The following is a 14,244-nucleotide window of genomic DNA, read 5'->3' as shown; positions in this document are numbered from 1 at the left end:
GGGGACTGAACCCAGGGATGCTTTACCATTGAGCTACATTCCAGCCCTCTGTGATTTTTGAGATAGGGTCTCACTAAGCTGCCCAGGCTGGCCTTATACTTGGGATCTTCCTGCCTCAGCCTCCTGAGTTGCTGGGATTACAGGAATGCCCAGCTATTTAGTCTTTGTATTACAATAGGGACATTATTTTGATTTTTAAAAATTAGAAATGTAAGGAAAAATAAAGAAACAAAAATAGATACAACAATTTACTGTACTTTTTGAAAAGGGAACACACAGGATAGGTTATTTGCTCAATCAGATATTTGGATTTATCATGGAGCTATGAAAATTAGGACAATATGTTGTTGGTCCAGAACTTGATAAAGTTGAATGATAGAATATAAGGGCAAGAAATAGGCCTATGCACATAGGAACTCTGTATATGACAGTGTGGTATGTCAAAATGAGGTATACTAAAAGACAATTCAACAAATGGAGCTATGAAAAAATGATTATTAATTTAGAAAAAATTAAAATTAATCTCTACCTATTTTTTAAATAAAAATAAATTCCAGATGGATTAAAATTTTAAATACAGAAAAAATGTAAAAATTAATACAATTTAGAGTAAAGTAGAATTTTTAAAATAAGACATAAAAAGAATTAACTGAAAAATTAATCAATGTGACTATGTTAAAATTAAGTACTCTAACTTAAAGAAAGTGAAAAGTTACAAACTGGAAGAAGATGCTTACAATTCATATAATTGATATAGGATCAGCATATAAGTATATAAAGAACTCCTAAAATCAATAAAAATACTAACAACCCAACATAAAAAAATGAGCAAAAGATAAAAACAGACTTTTCACAGAAGAGAAAGAATATATAGCTAATAAACCTAAATTCTGACAATTGCAGGTGTTGGAAAGGATTCAGATTTACAGAATCTTATCCACTACTGCACTACTGGTGGGAATTTAAATTAGGGAAACTATTGTGGAAAGTGCTTTGATTTTATATGCTAACATTAAACATTCAAATAATGTAATAATACAACAATCTCACTTTAGCAGTATATACGAGAAAAGCTCTTAGATGTGTATACCAAGAAGCAAATATTAAAATGTGCATAAAAGTAAACTTTATTAAGTTCTGGATCAACACCATATTGTCCTAATTTCCATAGTTCCATTATAAATCCTAATATCCGATTGGGCAAATACCTACCCTGTATATTCCCAACACAGCAAAAACTTATTTTAAACTGCAATGCCCTTTAAAAGGGGTGAGTAAAATTTGGTACATCCACACAATAGAATATAAAACAATAGTTGAAACCAGTGAACCACAATGACATATGCAACAACATGGATGAATAAGATTAAGTGAAAAGTGTACATGGTATATGAACACTCTTCATAAAACTAAAATATCTAAAATGAAAATATGTTCAAGAAATTCATATAGCTATGAGCAGTGTATTTCCTGTAGTCTCAGCCACTCATGAGGCTGAAGCAAAAGGATTTCAAGTTCAAAACCAGCCCAGAGAGATCCTGTCTCTTATTTTTTAAAATTAAATTTTTAAAGGAATGAGGGTGTAGCTCAGTAGCAAATTTCTTGCCTAGCATGCACTAGGCCCTGGTTCCATCCACAACACAGCAAAACAAACAAAAACATACAGATACAATGAAGCTATATTTTTAAAAAGGAAGACAATGAAAACATGGAATTGGGTGGTTGGTCACTCAGAACAAGGGCGACAGGAAGATGGTTGGGGGAAAATATCCAGAGTAGGTTATGGTAAAGGTCCTACATCTTAGCTTTACTGGTGATTATTCTATTAAGACTGTACCTGACTAATAGAAGACTAGAAGAGGACTATGAACAGACCAATAAAGGTAATGTGTCAATGACTAAGAATTATGATCAATCAGTTTGTGCACTTAAAGCTTTTAAAACAGAAGAGAAAGGAAAATAAATTATGTGTGTGGGATATTATATATTACATACACGTTTTATTTCCAAATATGTAATAAAAAGGATCTTGGAAAATATTTGTTACAGAAGAGGGGATAAAGTATCTAATATGGTTGCAAACCACTACTCTAGCCAAAAGAGGGGGTAGTTTTTACTATAACTCTGAATTTCTGTGACATTTCATATCACTCTTAAGGCACTGCATATATTAACTGGGCTGTAACTTTCTATGTACTTGTAGTATGTCCTCTGGGCTATAAATTTCTTGAAGGCTCATTGGAAACAATGCACAATGACTTCAGTGGAGGAGGCACTCATGAATTTGTTGAATTAGAAAAAGATTTAATTTAGAACTTTCAATTCTTTGAAAAGTAGGTTTAGTGAAGACATTAATTTATGCCAGATAATTGCCCTTCTCCATTTTGAAATTTATCAGGCACTCTTAGGAACATAATGTCTGAAGTACCAGAAGAACATCTACTCCTAGATAAAAGATGTTTAACTCAATAATTTTGGCCTATAATTGTTTAAGCCTAAAACTGTCTAGTGAGTTTTTTAAAAACCTCAATAGCTTCATTTATAATAAAAGTAATAATAAAAGCTTAAGGTCTGGGGATATAGCTCAGTGGTAGAATGCAGAATGGTTGCCTAACATGTGTAAGACCCTTGGTTCAATCCTTGGTAATGATAAAAAAAGAAAACAAATAATAAGAATTAAAGTGCTATAGGTATTTACTATTGGCTAATGCTTTGTGTGATACTGACCTCCCTTAATGAAAATATTTTTGTCCCTGTTTTACCAATAAAAAAATTATTATCAGAGGTTAAGAACTTTCCATGGCTACTCTGTTGGTGATGACAGAACAGGAATTTAACATTAGATGGCTTCATAGTAAAATAGCCTCTTATAAATGTATGCTGTTAGCTGAGAACATTTTCATGTCTTGATAATTTTTTTGTTTATTGTTTTTATAGGTTCATTATAAGTAGAAGACCAGGTATATAGGATTTGCTTGGGCCAAAAAAAGGACAAAAAATCGTCTCTAAAAATGCTTACATGGCATCGAGATCCAGAGGCAAGGAAAGTACTTGATATACTTAAAAAAGCAAAACAATGTTATTAAACACTTCAGGAGAAGGAAGTCACTATAATACTGTATTCAGAAACAATTCCTTCTAAAATCATTTGAAGTCTCTCATTCCCAAGCCATTCCCATACAGTAAGGCAGCAAGAGTCCTTGGGGGTGAACAATAACATTCTACACACCTGGCAGAAACTCTGGCATAGGAAGAGAAGAAACTCTGGCATAGGAAGAGAAGCCACCAGGAGTTCTATTTTGCATAAAAATCTCATAATTTCTTGAAAGAAATTGTTAAGTGCATTTAAAGGCTTAATGAGGTCCCCAAAGCAAAGTCCTGAACAAAGAAGGGAAATAAAATGCCTCAAAATCTTTGAAAGGTTCCAATAAGAAGGCTAGTTGCAGTGTCTAGGAAGAGATGGATAGCCACCAGAGCAGTGGTAGTAGACACTGAAAAGAAGTAATGATAGAGATTAAAGAGAAATATATAGGGAGATATTTCAGAGGCAAAAGAATCAGAACTTGATTGTTGAATGTGAGAGTGAGGGAGCAAGAAGCTTGAATAACATCCTTGCTTTCTAGTTTGGTCTCTTAGTCTACCAGCAACGACCCTGAGAATCTGTTCCACAGCACATGAGGTTGTCACAGAAAAGGCTTCAAAAACTAGTACAGCCCCTATATTACTGCTCAAATACCATGGCAACTGTCATCCAGTTCTTAGTCATTCTTCAAACTGGTGTGGTCTGAGGATAGTTAATTGTGTATACTGCATTAATCTTAACAATTTAAAACATAATAAGGCAGTTGTCCAAATGGTCACTGATCAGGGATTATAGAGAAGACTTGTATCATGTTAGGCAACATCAAATGCAAATCTGTGTTATTTGAGATAGGTGGATGACTGGTCATCAAAGGATCATGGATGACTCATACCATGGAAAAACTGTTTGCAAACTTTTCAAGCCAGAAAATGTGTTCAGAGGCTGATAACATTTTCTTTTAGGAATCTTATCTTTTGATCATGGGTTTCAAAGACATTTTCCATCAATTTTTAATTTTATTTCTATAGCAGAAATAGAAACAGGTATACAGGATATATCTGGCTGTGAATGGTACCAGTTTTAGGGGAAAAAGTGATACTTCAATATTTTTTGCCTTTTGAAAATGAAAGCAGTGAAAGATGCTCAAATGAAGTAATTTGGGTAACAGCCCATCAATGCCTCCCACAGCAAGCTCCAACTCTGGGGAATGAATTTTCAATGGCAGTACCCACACAGTATCTTCTTTGCCAATTCCTTTTTATAGGCCATATCATTGTATAAAGTTAATTTGGACAAAACACCATAAACCCAGAAATAGAAATGGTTTGATCAAAAGCAAGGTATATTCAAGAAGGAACTACATTACTATTTAAAATACTAACAGAGATGGAACTACCCAAGAAAAAAATTTAATCTCATAATGACGTTAACTAATCTTTCCAAGTGATCTGGTATAGAATCCTTTCAAAAAGTCTTGAAAGACTGAACATATGCTCCTAAACATCAGTCAACTATGTTACAAATTTGGCACTAATTTATTCTCTTTTTGTTTTGGGTACTGGGTATTGAACCCAAGGGTGCTTTACCACTGAGCTACATTCCCAGCCTTTTTTATTTTTTTATTTTGAGATAGGGTCTCATTAAGTTGCTTAGGATTTCACCAAGTTGCCCAGGCTGACCTTGAACTTGTGATCCTCTTACCTTAGTCTCCTGAGTTGCCAGGATTACAGTTATGCACTACTGCACCCAGCTTAATTTATTCTTTTGTTCCCTGTTTTGCGTTCTGGGGAGTATAAAATAAGAGGAATTATAGCAGGAGGGTCAGTCTTACAATCATTAATGTTTGCATAGGGACAAAAAGTCAATCTGGACTCCAGAGAAAGTAAGAAAACTGAGCCTCCCAAAGTGGCCATCCTGAAGAAAATGGTCAAAAATGAATGGGACACAAAATAACCAGAAAACGGTTTTGCAAGAAGTTTTTCTTTTATTAAGAAAAATATTTGACCACAGCTATGGTTTAAATATTCATCAATAAGCAATGAAACCAACAACAATAACTAGTTATCTTTACAAAACAAAAAGAAATAATTACTCGCAACTAGTTTTAAAAGAGACTGCCAAATAGAATACATGAAATTTAGTCATGTCACATTTTGGCAGGCAGAAACATAAATAAATTCAGAACCAAATATCATGCTTTTCAGCCCTGCCACACTATGCCTCAATGGAATTCTACACAGTAAATTTGCCTCCCCTTATTCAGCAAAATCCACCCTGAGTCCTAAGCCATTTCCTGAAAGCCCAATTCCTTTCTTTAAGGCATTAAATCATTTATTAACACAAATGCCTTCTTATTGCTGGGAATGGTATTACAGACTTACTTTTTTATATATGCTCCAGCTTTTAAGATTCTGTTGCAAACAAAATGATTCTTTGTGATTATTTATAATATCCTACCTAGTTTATTGCTTTCTAGAATTTCTATTGTTAATTAAAGGCCTTCTTTCCTCCATCTCCCCTAAAAAGCCAATCTATTCCCCAAATGCCTATTAGAGACTAAATAAAAGTCAGTCTATCACAGCAGCAGTGATGGTCGTGCCAATTTCCCAGTGTGATTAGTACACTCGTTTTCATTTTGAAAATGACCCTACCCTCCATCTGTCTAAAACGAATGTCCTGCTTTTCATAAGCCAGGCCTCTGTAGTAGCATCACAAGGAAGAAGACACAGAATGGCTTCTCTCCTGCCCATTTCAGCTGCCAGGCTCACAGTTAGAAGAGAACTCCAACTGATTTCTGTAATGATCAAAGCAATGTACAGGACAGATGATCATCCTTTTATTTTTCATACATTTTCAAGAAGTCATTTGAAGGTAAATGCTTTCACGATGCAAATACAACTCTGTAAAACAGAATAAGGCTACAAAGATAAAAGCCAATTTCCCATTTTCATGTTTTGCCATCTTGCCTTGATTTAATAGCAATTTACCCAAAATAGCAGTCAATATATAAGGATTTTAAAATATTGAGCTTTTTAAATATTAATTGTTTCCTAGGAGTAAATGTTAATCAGGCAGGTATAAAGAAGAGGACTCCTTACTTCCTTATTATTGAGTGACACTGGCCAGTGTCTCTCAACCTACATATCTCCCTGGATTGAAGACTGGAAAGAGTTACAGCTGGAGGACAGGTTTGAAAAAGCCTTGGCATAAGGTTTTAGTGGCTCCCTCAGCTTCTTTCTCTGGTGATCTTTTTTTTTTTTTTTTTTAAATATTATTAGTTGTAGTGGACACAATCTCGTTATTTTCTGTATTTATTATTATTTTTATGTGATGCTGAGGATTGAACCCAGTGTCTCACACATGCTAGGTGAATGCTCTATCACTGAACCACAACCCCAGTCCCTCTGGTGATCTTGTGTGGTGTCCAGAGCTACAGTCAATCCTCCTGGGATGGGTACTTCTGGCCTTTTGATGATATGCATGTAGTAGGCAGTTTCTTGTCTGATCCTATCCATAAGAATACAGTTGTGGGTAACTTCTCAGTAAGGGAAAAGAATGCCTAAGTGTGTGAAGTCAGCCACTTTATAATATACCATTCAGATGCTAGCTGAAGTCTCTTTCTAGCTGTAACAGGTGACCAGGATCTACACCATTGCCTACTAATTACTTCCTAACACCTGCTTACAAACACAATTCAGGTCAGAAAGTTCAAATTTCTGCTGCACAAAGATCAGTTGTTTTAATGGAAAAATCATGACAATTTTAAAAAGCAAGTTACTAATATTCCCTCAAAGATAGGCCCATACATGACACATGGATTAAGTTAATTCATCAGTTACTCTTTCCTTCTGAACACAGCTTTTAGACAGCAGGGTTCAGCCACTTCTTATCTACTTCTATGATCCTGGGAGGTTACTCAACCTTTCTGAGTCACAGGCTCTCCATCTGTAATTTGCAGAATTCAGGGTAGTTATTAAGATTAGTATATAAGTAGTAGAATTTCATGCAATAGTATGAAATTAGTATGTAATAGTATAATTAACATGTAAGGGATAGAATTTCATGCAATATGGTTGATATTGGCTCCAAAATTTATATACAGAAAAGATTTATGGGTAGCAATGAATTGAGGAGGCAGATAACATACCTGCTTTGAAGTCACTTTGACTTGGACTATTTACCTCAGGTGATAGGAAGGCCAATCTCAATTCCTTTATCTTGGAAGACTACACTCTGCCCCAGGTCACCTGCAGAAGTGCTTCATATGTATGATATTAGTATCTTGAAAACAACACAGTTTACAACTGGGTTAAACAAGTTTTGTAATTTGCTGTCTTGAGTACTTCTCCAATATATAGCTGAAAAATTGTACTTATGCTCTCTTGAATTCTAGTTTCTAAGTCAATCATATCATGGCTTATCAGTGCCACAATGTATTTTTATATGATAATTAAGTCCCTACTTTTTCACTGCTCCATCATGGGCACTATGAAGTTAAAAAGACATTATACAAAAATAGACCTGGGACACTAATGTGGAATCTATTCCAAATACATGACAAAGAAATAAAGAAAACCAAGAGTTATTTCTTGTACAATCTAGTAAATCTACACAGAGATCTTCAAACTAAGAATTTGAGATTAGAGGTGGGCGATTGTATTTTAACTGAAAAAAAAAAAATTCCCCCGCCCCTACTGGTAATGCAGATGGAACTCAAGAAATGCTCAACCATACAGCTACATGCCCAACAAACTCTCCACCCTACCCCCACCCTGCCACCATTTAAAATTAATTTTGGAACAGGGTCACCTAAGTTATCATGTTCCTAGAACTTTTGATCCTGCCTAGTCTCCCCAGTCGCTGAAATTGCAGGCCACTGGGCCTAGCTGGAAAAAAAAAAATCCACTTTTTAATCGGCTCAATAATATCCAGAAACATATTTTCAAATATGAAAAGTAGAGGCTGAGTATCTGTCACTTACAAACCTACACATCACAAGCTGCTAACGTAGTTAAGAGAGAAAAGGAACAATGTGTAGGGAAGGTATACATATTAGTATTGCATATTTTTACCCTTGAAAAAGCCAAGGCATGCTTTTTGCCAACGTTTCTACCTGGTAGTGAAAGTTAGAACACCAAAGCAGTGGCTATGGCCAGGTTTAACAGCTAACATTCACTCAGTAATGCTTGTCATTAAAAAAAAAAAAAAAAAAAAAAGGAGGTGAGAAATGATGCTTGGATCTAAAACTCAATTCTCTCTCACTACCAGTTAAGATGCACAGGACTTTTTCTCTGGCCAACCTCCCCACACGACCAAATAAGGACTCCTGCTAATTGTACTAATCTGTTCTTAGAAAGTGTGCCCTCAGGGCAACATAAAAAGAATATACTCTGCTTCCAGGCCTATTACAAGAAGATAACCTTCTTTTACCATCCAGTTCCTAATTAAAAAAAATAAAAATAAAACGCAAAATGAAACCACTTCTTTGCATCACAGGATGAATACTGAACATTGCAAGGAACCTCGGACCCTAAACCTTACTCCACCACACGAGACCGAGGAGGCATAATAGAAACACAATAAACAACCTTCATTTTAAAGGAGGAATAAAGGCTGTTCACACCGCACCCCTCCAAGCACCTAACCCATAAAGACAGAATAACGCCTCCCAGCATGCAGAGCGGCAACGCCCCGAGATCCCGCGCGACTAAAAAGATGCATGCCGGGAAGTGGAGTTTACGCCACTGAACGGCCTGAAGAATTTCGTCTCGCTAGCCCAGCTCCCTGCCACTACTCAGTCCTGAGTCATCCAAAACGAAACCAGAAGTTGAGAGTCAGTGCTTCCTTTTTATTCCTAATCGGCTCCTTCCGCGGCAGGGTAAACCTCCGATCGACTTCCGTTTCCGGAGGTCTGGTTGCCTAGGAAACCAGCAAGCATCGCAATCCTGGCAGTTATGGCGGGGCTGAGCAGCACGCAGATCCCCGACGGGGAGTTCACCGCCGTCGTGTACCGGCTCATCCGCGACTCCCGCTACGCCGAGGCGGTGCAGCTGCTGGGCGCAGAGCTGCAGCGGAGCCCCAGGAGCCGCGCCGGCCTGTCGCTGCTGGGCTACTGCTACTACCGCCTGCAGGAGTTCGCGCTGGCCGCTGAGTGCTATGAGCAGCTGGGCCAGCTGCACCCAGAACTCGAGCAGTACCGCCTGTATCAGGCCCAGGCCCTGTACAAGGCCGGCCTTTATCCAGAGGCCACGCGGGTGGCCTTCCTCCTCCTGGACAATCCCGCCTACCACAGCCAGGTCCTCCGCCTGCAAGCTGCTATCAAGTACAGTGAGGGTGACCTGCCAGGGGCCAGGAGCCTGGTGGAGCAGCTGCTGAGTGAGGAAGGGGGGGAAGAGAGTGGAAGTGAGAATGAGCCTGATGGTCAGATCAACCTGGGTTGTTTGCTGTACAAGGAGGGACACTATGAAGCTGCCTGTGCCAAATTCTTTGCGGCCCTGCAGGCTTCAGGCTACCAGCCTGACCTTTCCTACAACTTGGCACTGGCCTATTACAGTAACAGGCACTATGCCCCGGCTCTGAAGCATATTGCCGACATTATTGAGCGTGGTATCCGTCAGCACCCAGAGCTTGGTGTGGGCATGACCACGGAGGGCATTGATGTTCGCAGTGTTGGCAACACTTTAGTCCTCCACCAGACTGCTCTGGTGGAAGCCTTCAACCTTAAGGCAGCCATAGAATACCTGCTGAGAAACTATGAGGCAGCCCAGGAAGCTCTCACTGACATGCCACCGAGGGCAGAGGAAGAATTGGACCCTGTGACCCTGCACAACCAGGCACTCATGAATATGGATGCCAAGCCTACAGAAGGGTTTGAGAAACTACAGTTTTTGCTCCAACAGAACCCCTTCCCCCCAGAGACTTTTGGCAATCTTTTGCTGCTCTACTGTAAATATGAGTATTTTGACCTGGCAGCAGATGTCCTGGCAGAAAATGCCCATTTGACTTATAAATTCCTCACACCCTATCTCTATGACTTCTTGGATGCCCTGATCACTTGCCAGACAGCTCCTGAAGAAGCTTTCATTAAGCTTGATGGCCTAGCAGGGATGCTGACTGAGCAGCTTCGTAAACTTACCATACAAGTACAGGAAGCAAGACACAATAGAGATGAAGAAGCTGTCAAAAAGGCGGTGAATGAATATGATGAAGCCCTTGAGAAATACATTCCTGTGCTGATGGCCCAGGCAAAGATCTACTGGAATCTTGAAAATTATTTGATGGTAGAAAAGATTTTCCGAAAATCTGTGGAATTCTGTAATGACCATGATGTGTGGAAGTTGAATGTGGCTCATGTTCTGTTCATGCAGGAGAACAAATACAAAGAAGCCATTGGTTTCTATGAACCCATCGTCAAGAAGCACTATGATAACATCCTGAATGTCAGTGCTATTGTATTAGCTAACCTCTGTGTTTCCTATATTATGACAAGTCAAAATGAAGAAGCAGAGGAGCTGATGAGGAAGATTGAAAAGGAGGAAGAGCAGCTGTCCTATGATGACCCTGACATGAAAATCTACCATCTCTGCATTGTGAATTTGGTGATAGGAACACTTTATTGTGCCAAAGGAAATTATGACTTTGGTATCTCTCGAGTTATCAAAAGCTTGGAACCTTACAGTAAAAAGCTAGGAACTGATACCTGGTATTATGCCAAAAGATGCTTCCTGTCCTTATTAGAAAACATGTCAAAGCACACAATCATGCTTCGTGACAATGTTATTCAAGAATGTGTGCAGTTTCTAGAACACTGTGAACTTTATGGCAGAAACATACCTGCTGTTATAGAACAACCCTTGGAAGAAGAAAGAATTCATATTGGAAAGAACACAGTCACATATGAGTCCAGACAGTTAAGAGCTTTGATTTATGAGATTATAGGATGGAATGTGTAGTTATAGATGATGACTTTGTTGGAATAGCTTTGTTATATAAATTTTGTACTATTTTTCTATATTTAGCCTTTGGCATTTATATTTGTTATATGTTGCACTTTGTACACTTTAGTATTATAAAAAACATTAGATAAACTTTCATTTTTAAATTCCCCACAGAATGAAATATCTTAAGAACTGTTTTCCCAGAAAGAATTGTCAAAAGTTAAAAACTGATATGGGATGTTATGTCTTTTAGAACTTATTACTTGTTTCCTTTTGTTATTGTTTGTGCTCTTATGTATCTTGAGGCAACCTTATATATATTACATTACCTAGGGATCAGTCACTAAATCCAGAATTGAGTAGTAGCTAATGTGTAAGGACTTCTAGGTTTTTAATAATTTCAAAGATTGTTGTCTTCTCACAACTTGCCCTCATGTTAATGTATGATATAGATTTTTACAGAGTTTAGGATATCTTTCCTTTTTTTAGGATATTTGGTTTTCCAAATAGATACATTTTTTAGTTAACCAAAATTCCTTAGGTTTTATATATATTTTTTAACATGCAAGATTCAGTGGCAGATCTTGTTCATTTAACAAATTATGGTGCTATGTTGCAGAGACAATAAATCATTAAAAGAAACCGATTTCCAAGATTTTGTTTTGGTCCATTTGTTAATAACCTGAATACGTGAAAAAGATAGACTGTTATTATTTTTTATGATAACTTTGTTTTCATTTATCTTTTACAGTGACTGAGAGCATCTCTTGAGAATTCAGTTCTTAATTCCTACCTTTGTGTCTACAATTTAGGATATGCTGTTGTTTCCATGTTGTAGTGTTTTGGATAAGGACAAATCTTCCATGCTATTCCCACGTTGCCTTCTTACCCATCCCTAAAACTTTTTATACACCTATCTCTGATGAATAGGTCAATTGTGAAACCTTTTGTAGATTCATAGTTAGTTTCAATATACAACTCCCAATAGTGTTTTCAAGTTCCCTTTGGGAACCCACTGATTCTGATCAGGTGTTTTATTTTCTGAATCCTAATGAAGTTTATTATCTGTTTCTCCCCACCTCACCCCTTTCTCCAATGACCTGTTTTAGAAAAAAAAAAAAAAAAAGAAATGAAAGGTTAAATCATATGAAATTGCTGCTTTTGACAGTTTTTAACCTATGAAATTAGCAATTTCTTATTGTTCAACATAATCAATTTCTACAAAATGAGATTTTTTTTTCCCTTTGGGGAGAAACTCATAAGTCACATACGTACTCAGATGTAGGTTCAGCATAATTTCCCAGTAGCATGAAATGCTGGCACTCAGATCTATTAGATCAGAAATTACTTTAACTATCACTTACCAGTGATAGTTTATTCCACATTTGGAGAACAATGTTTATATGACCTCTTCAGTGCGTCTCACATCCCATTCTATGTATGGGAAATATTTTTTGTTTACCAATTTCTGTATTAAGTGTTGCTACAATCACTCCATGATAGCGCCTCAGTCTACATAGCCCCTTAAGATTTGATTTGGAAAGTAATTGAACTTATTTTCTTCACTCACAGTAAAATTCTGGTTTTTTTTTTTTTCCTATTTCCTCTAAACCAAACCACTTTTTTTTTTTTTTTTCCTAAAGAGAGAAAAGTATAAAATAAGTAATGTTAGCCACTCAAATGTTTTCCAGATTTCCTTTTGCAAATAGCCTGGCCTTTATTCAGCCAAAACTTATTTAACCAGGTGCTATGTGTTTGTGGTTTCCATGTATGTCTAATTTAACTTTGCAGAACATAAAAAGCTTTTCAGAACAAGTTTTTAGTCCCTTGTTGCTGGGCAGTTGGGATTTCCTGGAAAGTAATGCATCAGGAAATCCTGACTGCTGCTACCACTGACTAAGGGAATAAAGGTCATTTTTCCCCTTAACCAGGCTCTCCACTGAAGTAAGTACTTACCTGGATTCACATGGTTGTTAGTGACAACAGTCTCCTGAACCATATTTAAAAAGTTCACTGGCCTGGAGGAGTTTGGGGAGAGTGAGAGCATTCTTAACTTCCCCAGGCATTGACTGTCCTTTATTTTTAGGGTATACATCTGATGCTTTTTTTTTAACCCAGGGCCTTGTGCATGCCAGAAAAGTGTTCTATCACTGAGCTATATCCCCAGTCTCAGGATATATATCTTTTAAATTCATGTTCAAAGTACCCTGGCTCTATTTCTTGGTAGTAAAAGGCAAGTGGCTTTACAATGACTCCATAGTTTGCTATTTGATCAAAAGCCTCCATCTTTGGCTGTGGCCGTGGCTCTTGCCTGGCACACATGAGGAGGCCCTGGATTCGATCCTCAGTACCACATAAAAGTAAGGTGAAGGTATATATAAAATATATAAATTTATATATATATAATTTTAAAGCCTCCATCTTTAAAGCTCTGACAAAAAGCTTTGTTCTATGCTCCCAGAGCATACCTAACAGTGTCAAAAGCACTTTTCTTGACAAACGGGGAGATTTCCCTGTATTGCTAAAGCTTTTCCTTGTAAGATTTCTTCATAATATCTGTAGTCTATTTTGAAGGTATCAAATACAAAACCAGTATTCCATAATCTTAGCAACTTTCTGACCTCAACACATGCACATACAGAATCTGAGCTTGTGTTTGTATACAAGTAGTTATATCCATTTTCTCAGAAATGAACTTTTTTCCCCCCCATTTTTTAGTGGTACTGAGGATTAAATCCAGGGATACTATATAAATGAATTATATTCCAAGCCCTTTTTATTTTTTGAGAAAGGGTCTCACTAAATTGCCCAGGTTGGCCACAAAACTTGCAATCCTCCTGCCTCAGCATCCCTAGTTGCTGGGATTATAGGCATAAACAAGAACTTAATATTAGTGTAGAACCACTACAAACAGAATCCTTTGATCATGACATGATATGCCAGCCAAAGGATTTGTATTCTTCATGACAGTTCCTCTTTGTGACCTCAGCTGTGCCATGATGTCTGCACTAATACCATCTATGAAAGTTGGGCAAACTCTAACCCAGTCTTGGGAAGCAGACCACTGGGAGCTGGGAGAATTTTATGGAGAAGGAGGTGAATCATTTGTAATTAGACAGTTTTACTCTCTGGATATGATGAAGCATGGAGTGTGATACAGGTGGTGTGTGTGTGTGTATATATATATATTATATATATATACACATACATATATATATATATATA

The 14,244-nt window shown here is 37.3% G+C and overlaps 1 protein-coding gene across 1 annotated transcript; it reads left to right on the top strand.

Annotated features, from left to right (window-relative positions):
• Positions 1 to 8,802: 8,802 nt before the first annotated feature.
• Positions 8,803 to 11,663, top strand: Ttc30b (tetratricopeptide repeat domain 30B). Its single transcript, XM_015481087.2, has one exon. It carries the CDS (start codon positions 9,037 to 9,039, stop codon positions 11,032 to 11,034), a length of 1,998 nt encoding a protein of 665 aa, XP_015336573.1. The 5' UTR covers positions 8,803 to 9,036; the 3' UTR covers positions 11,035 to 11,663.
• The last annotated feature ends 2,581 nt before the right edge of the window (positions 11,664 to 14,244 follow it).

Source organism: Marmota marmota, unplaced genomic scaffold, assembly GCF_001458135.2.
Source record: "Marmota marmota marmota unplaced genomic scaffold, marMar, whole genome shotgun sequence".
Lineage (NCBI taxonomy): Eukaryota > Metazoa > Chordata > Mammalia > Rodentia > Sciuridae > Marmota > Marmota marmota.
The sequence above is the reverse complement of the archived record's forward strand: the minus strand, read 5'-3'. Positions and strand labels throughout refer to the sequence as shown.

What these genes read in the sequence shown, in the direction of transcription:
- Ttc30b (XM_015481087.2), top strand. Translation starts at nt 9,037, where the DNA reads ATGGCGGGGCTGAGCAGCACGCAGATCCCCGACGGGGAGTTCACCGCC.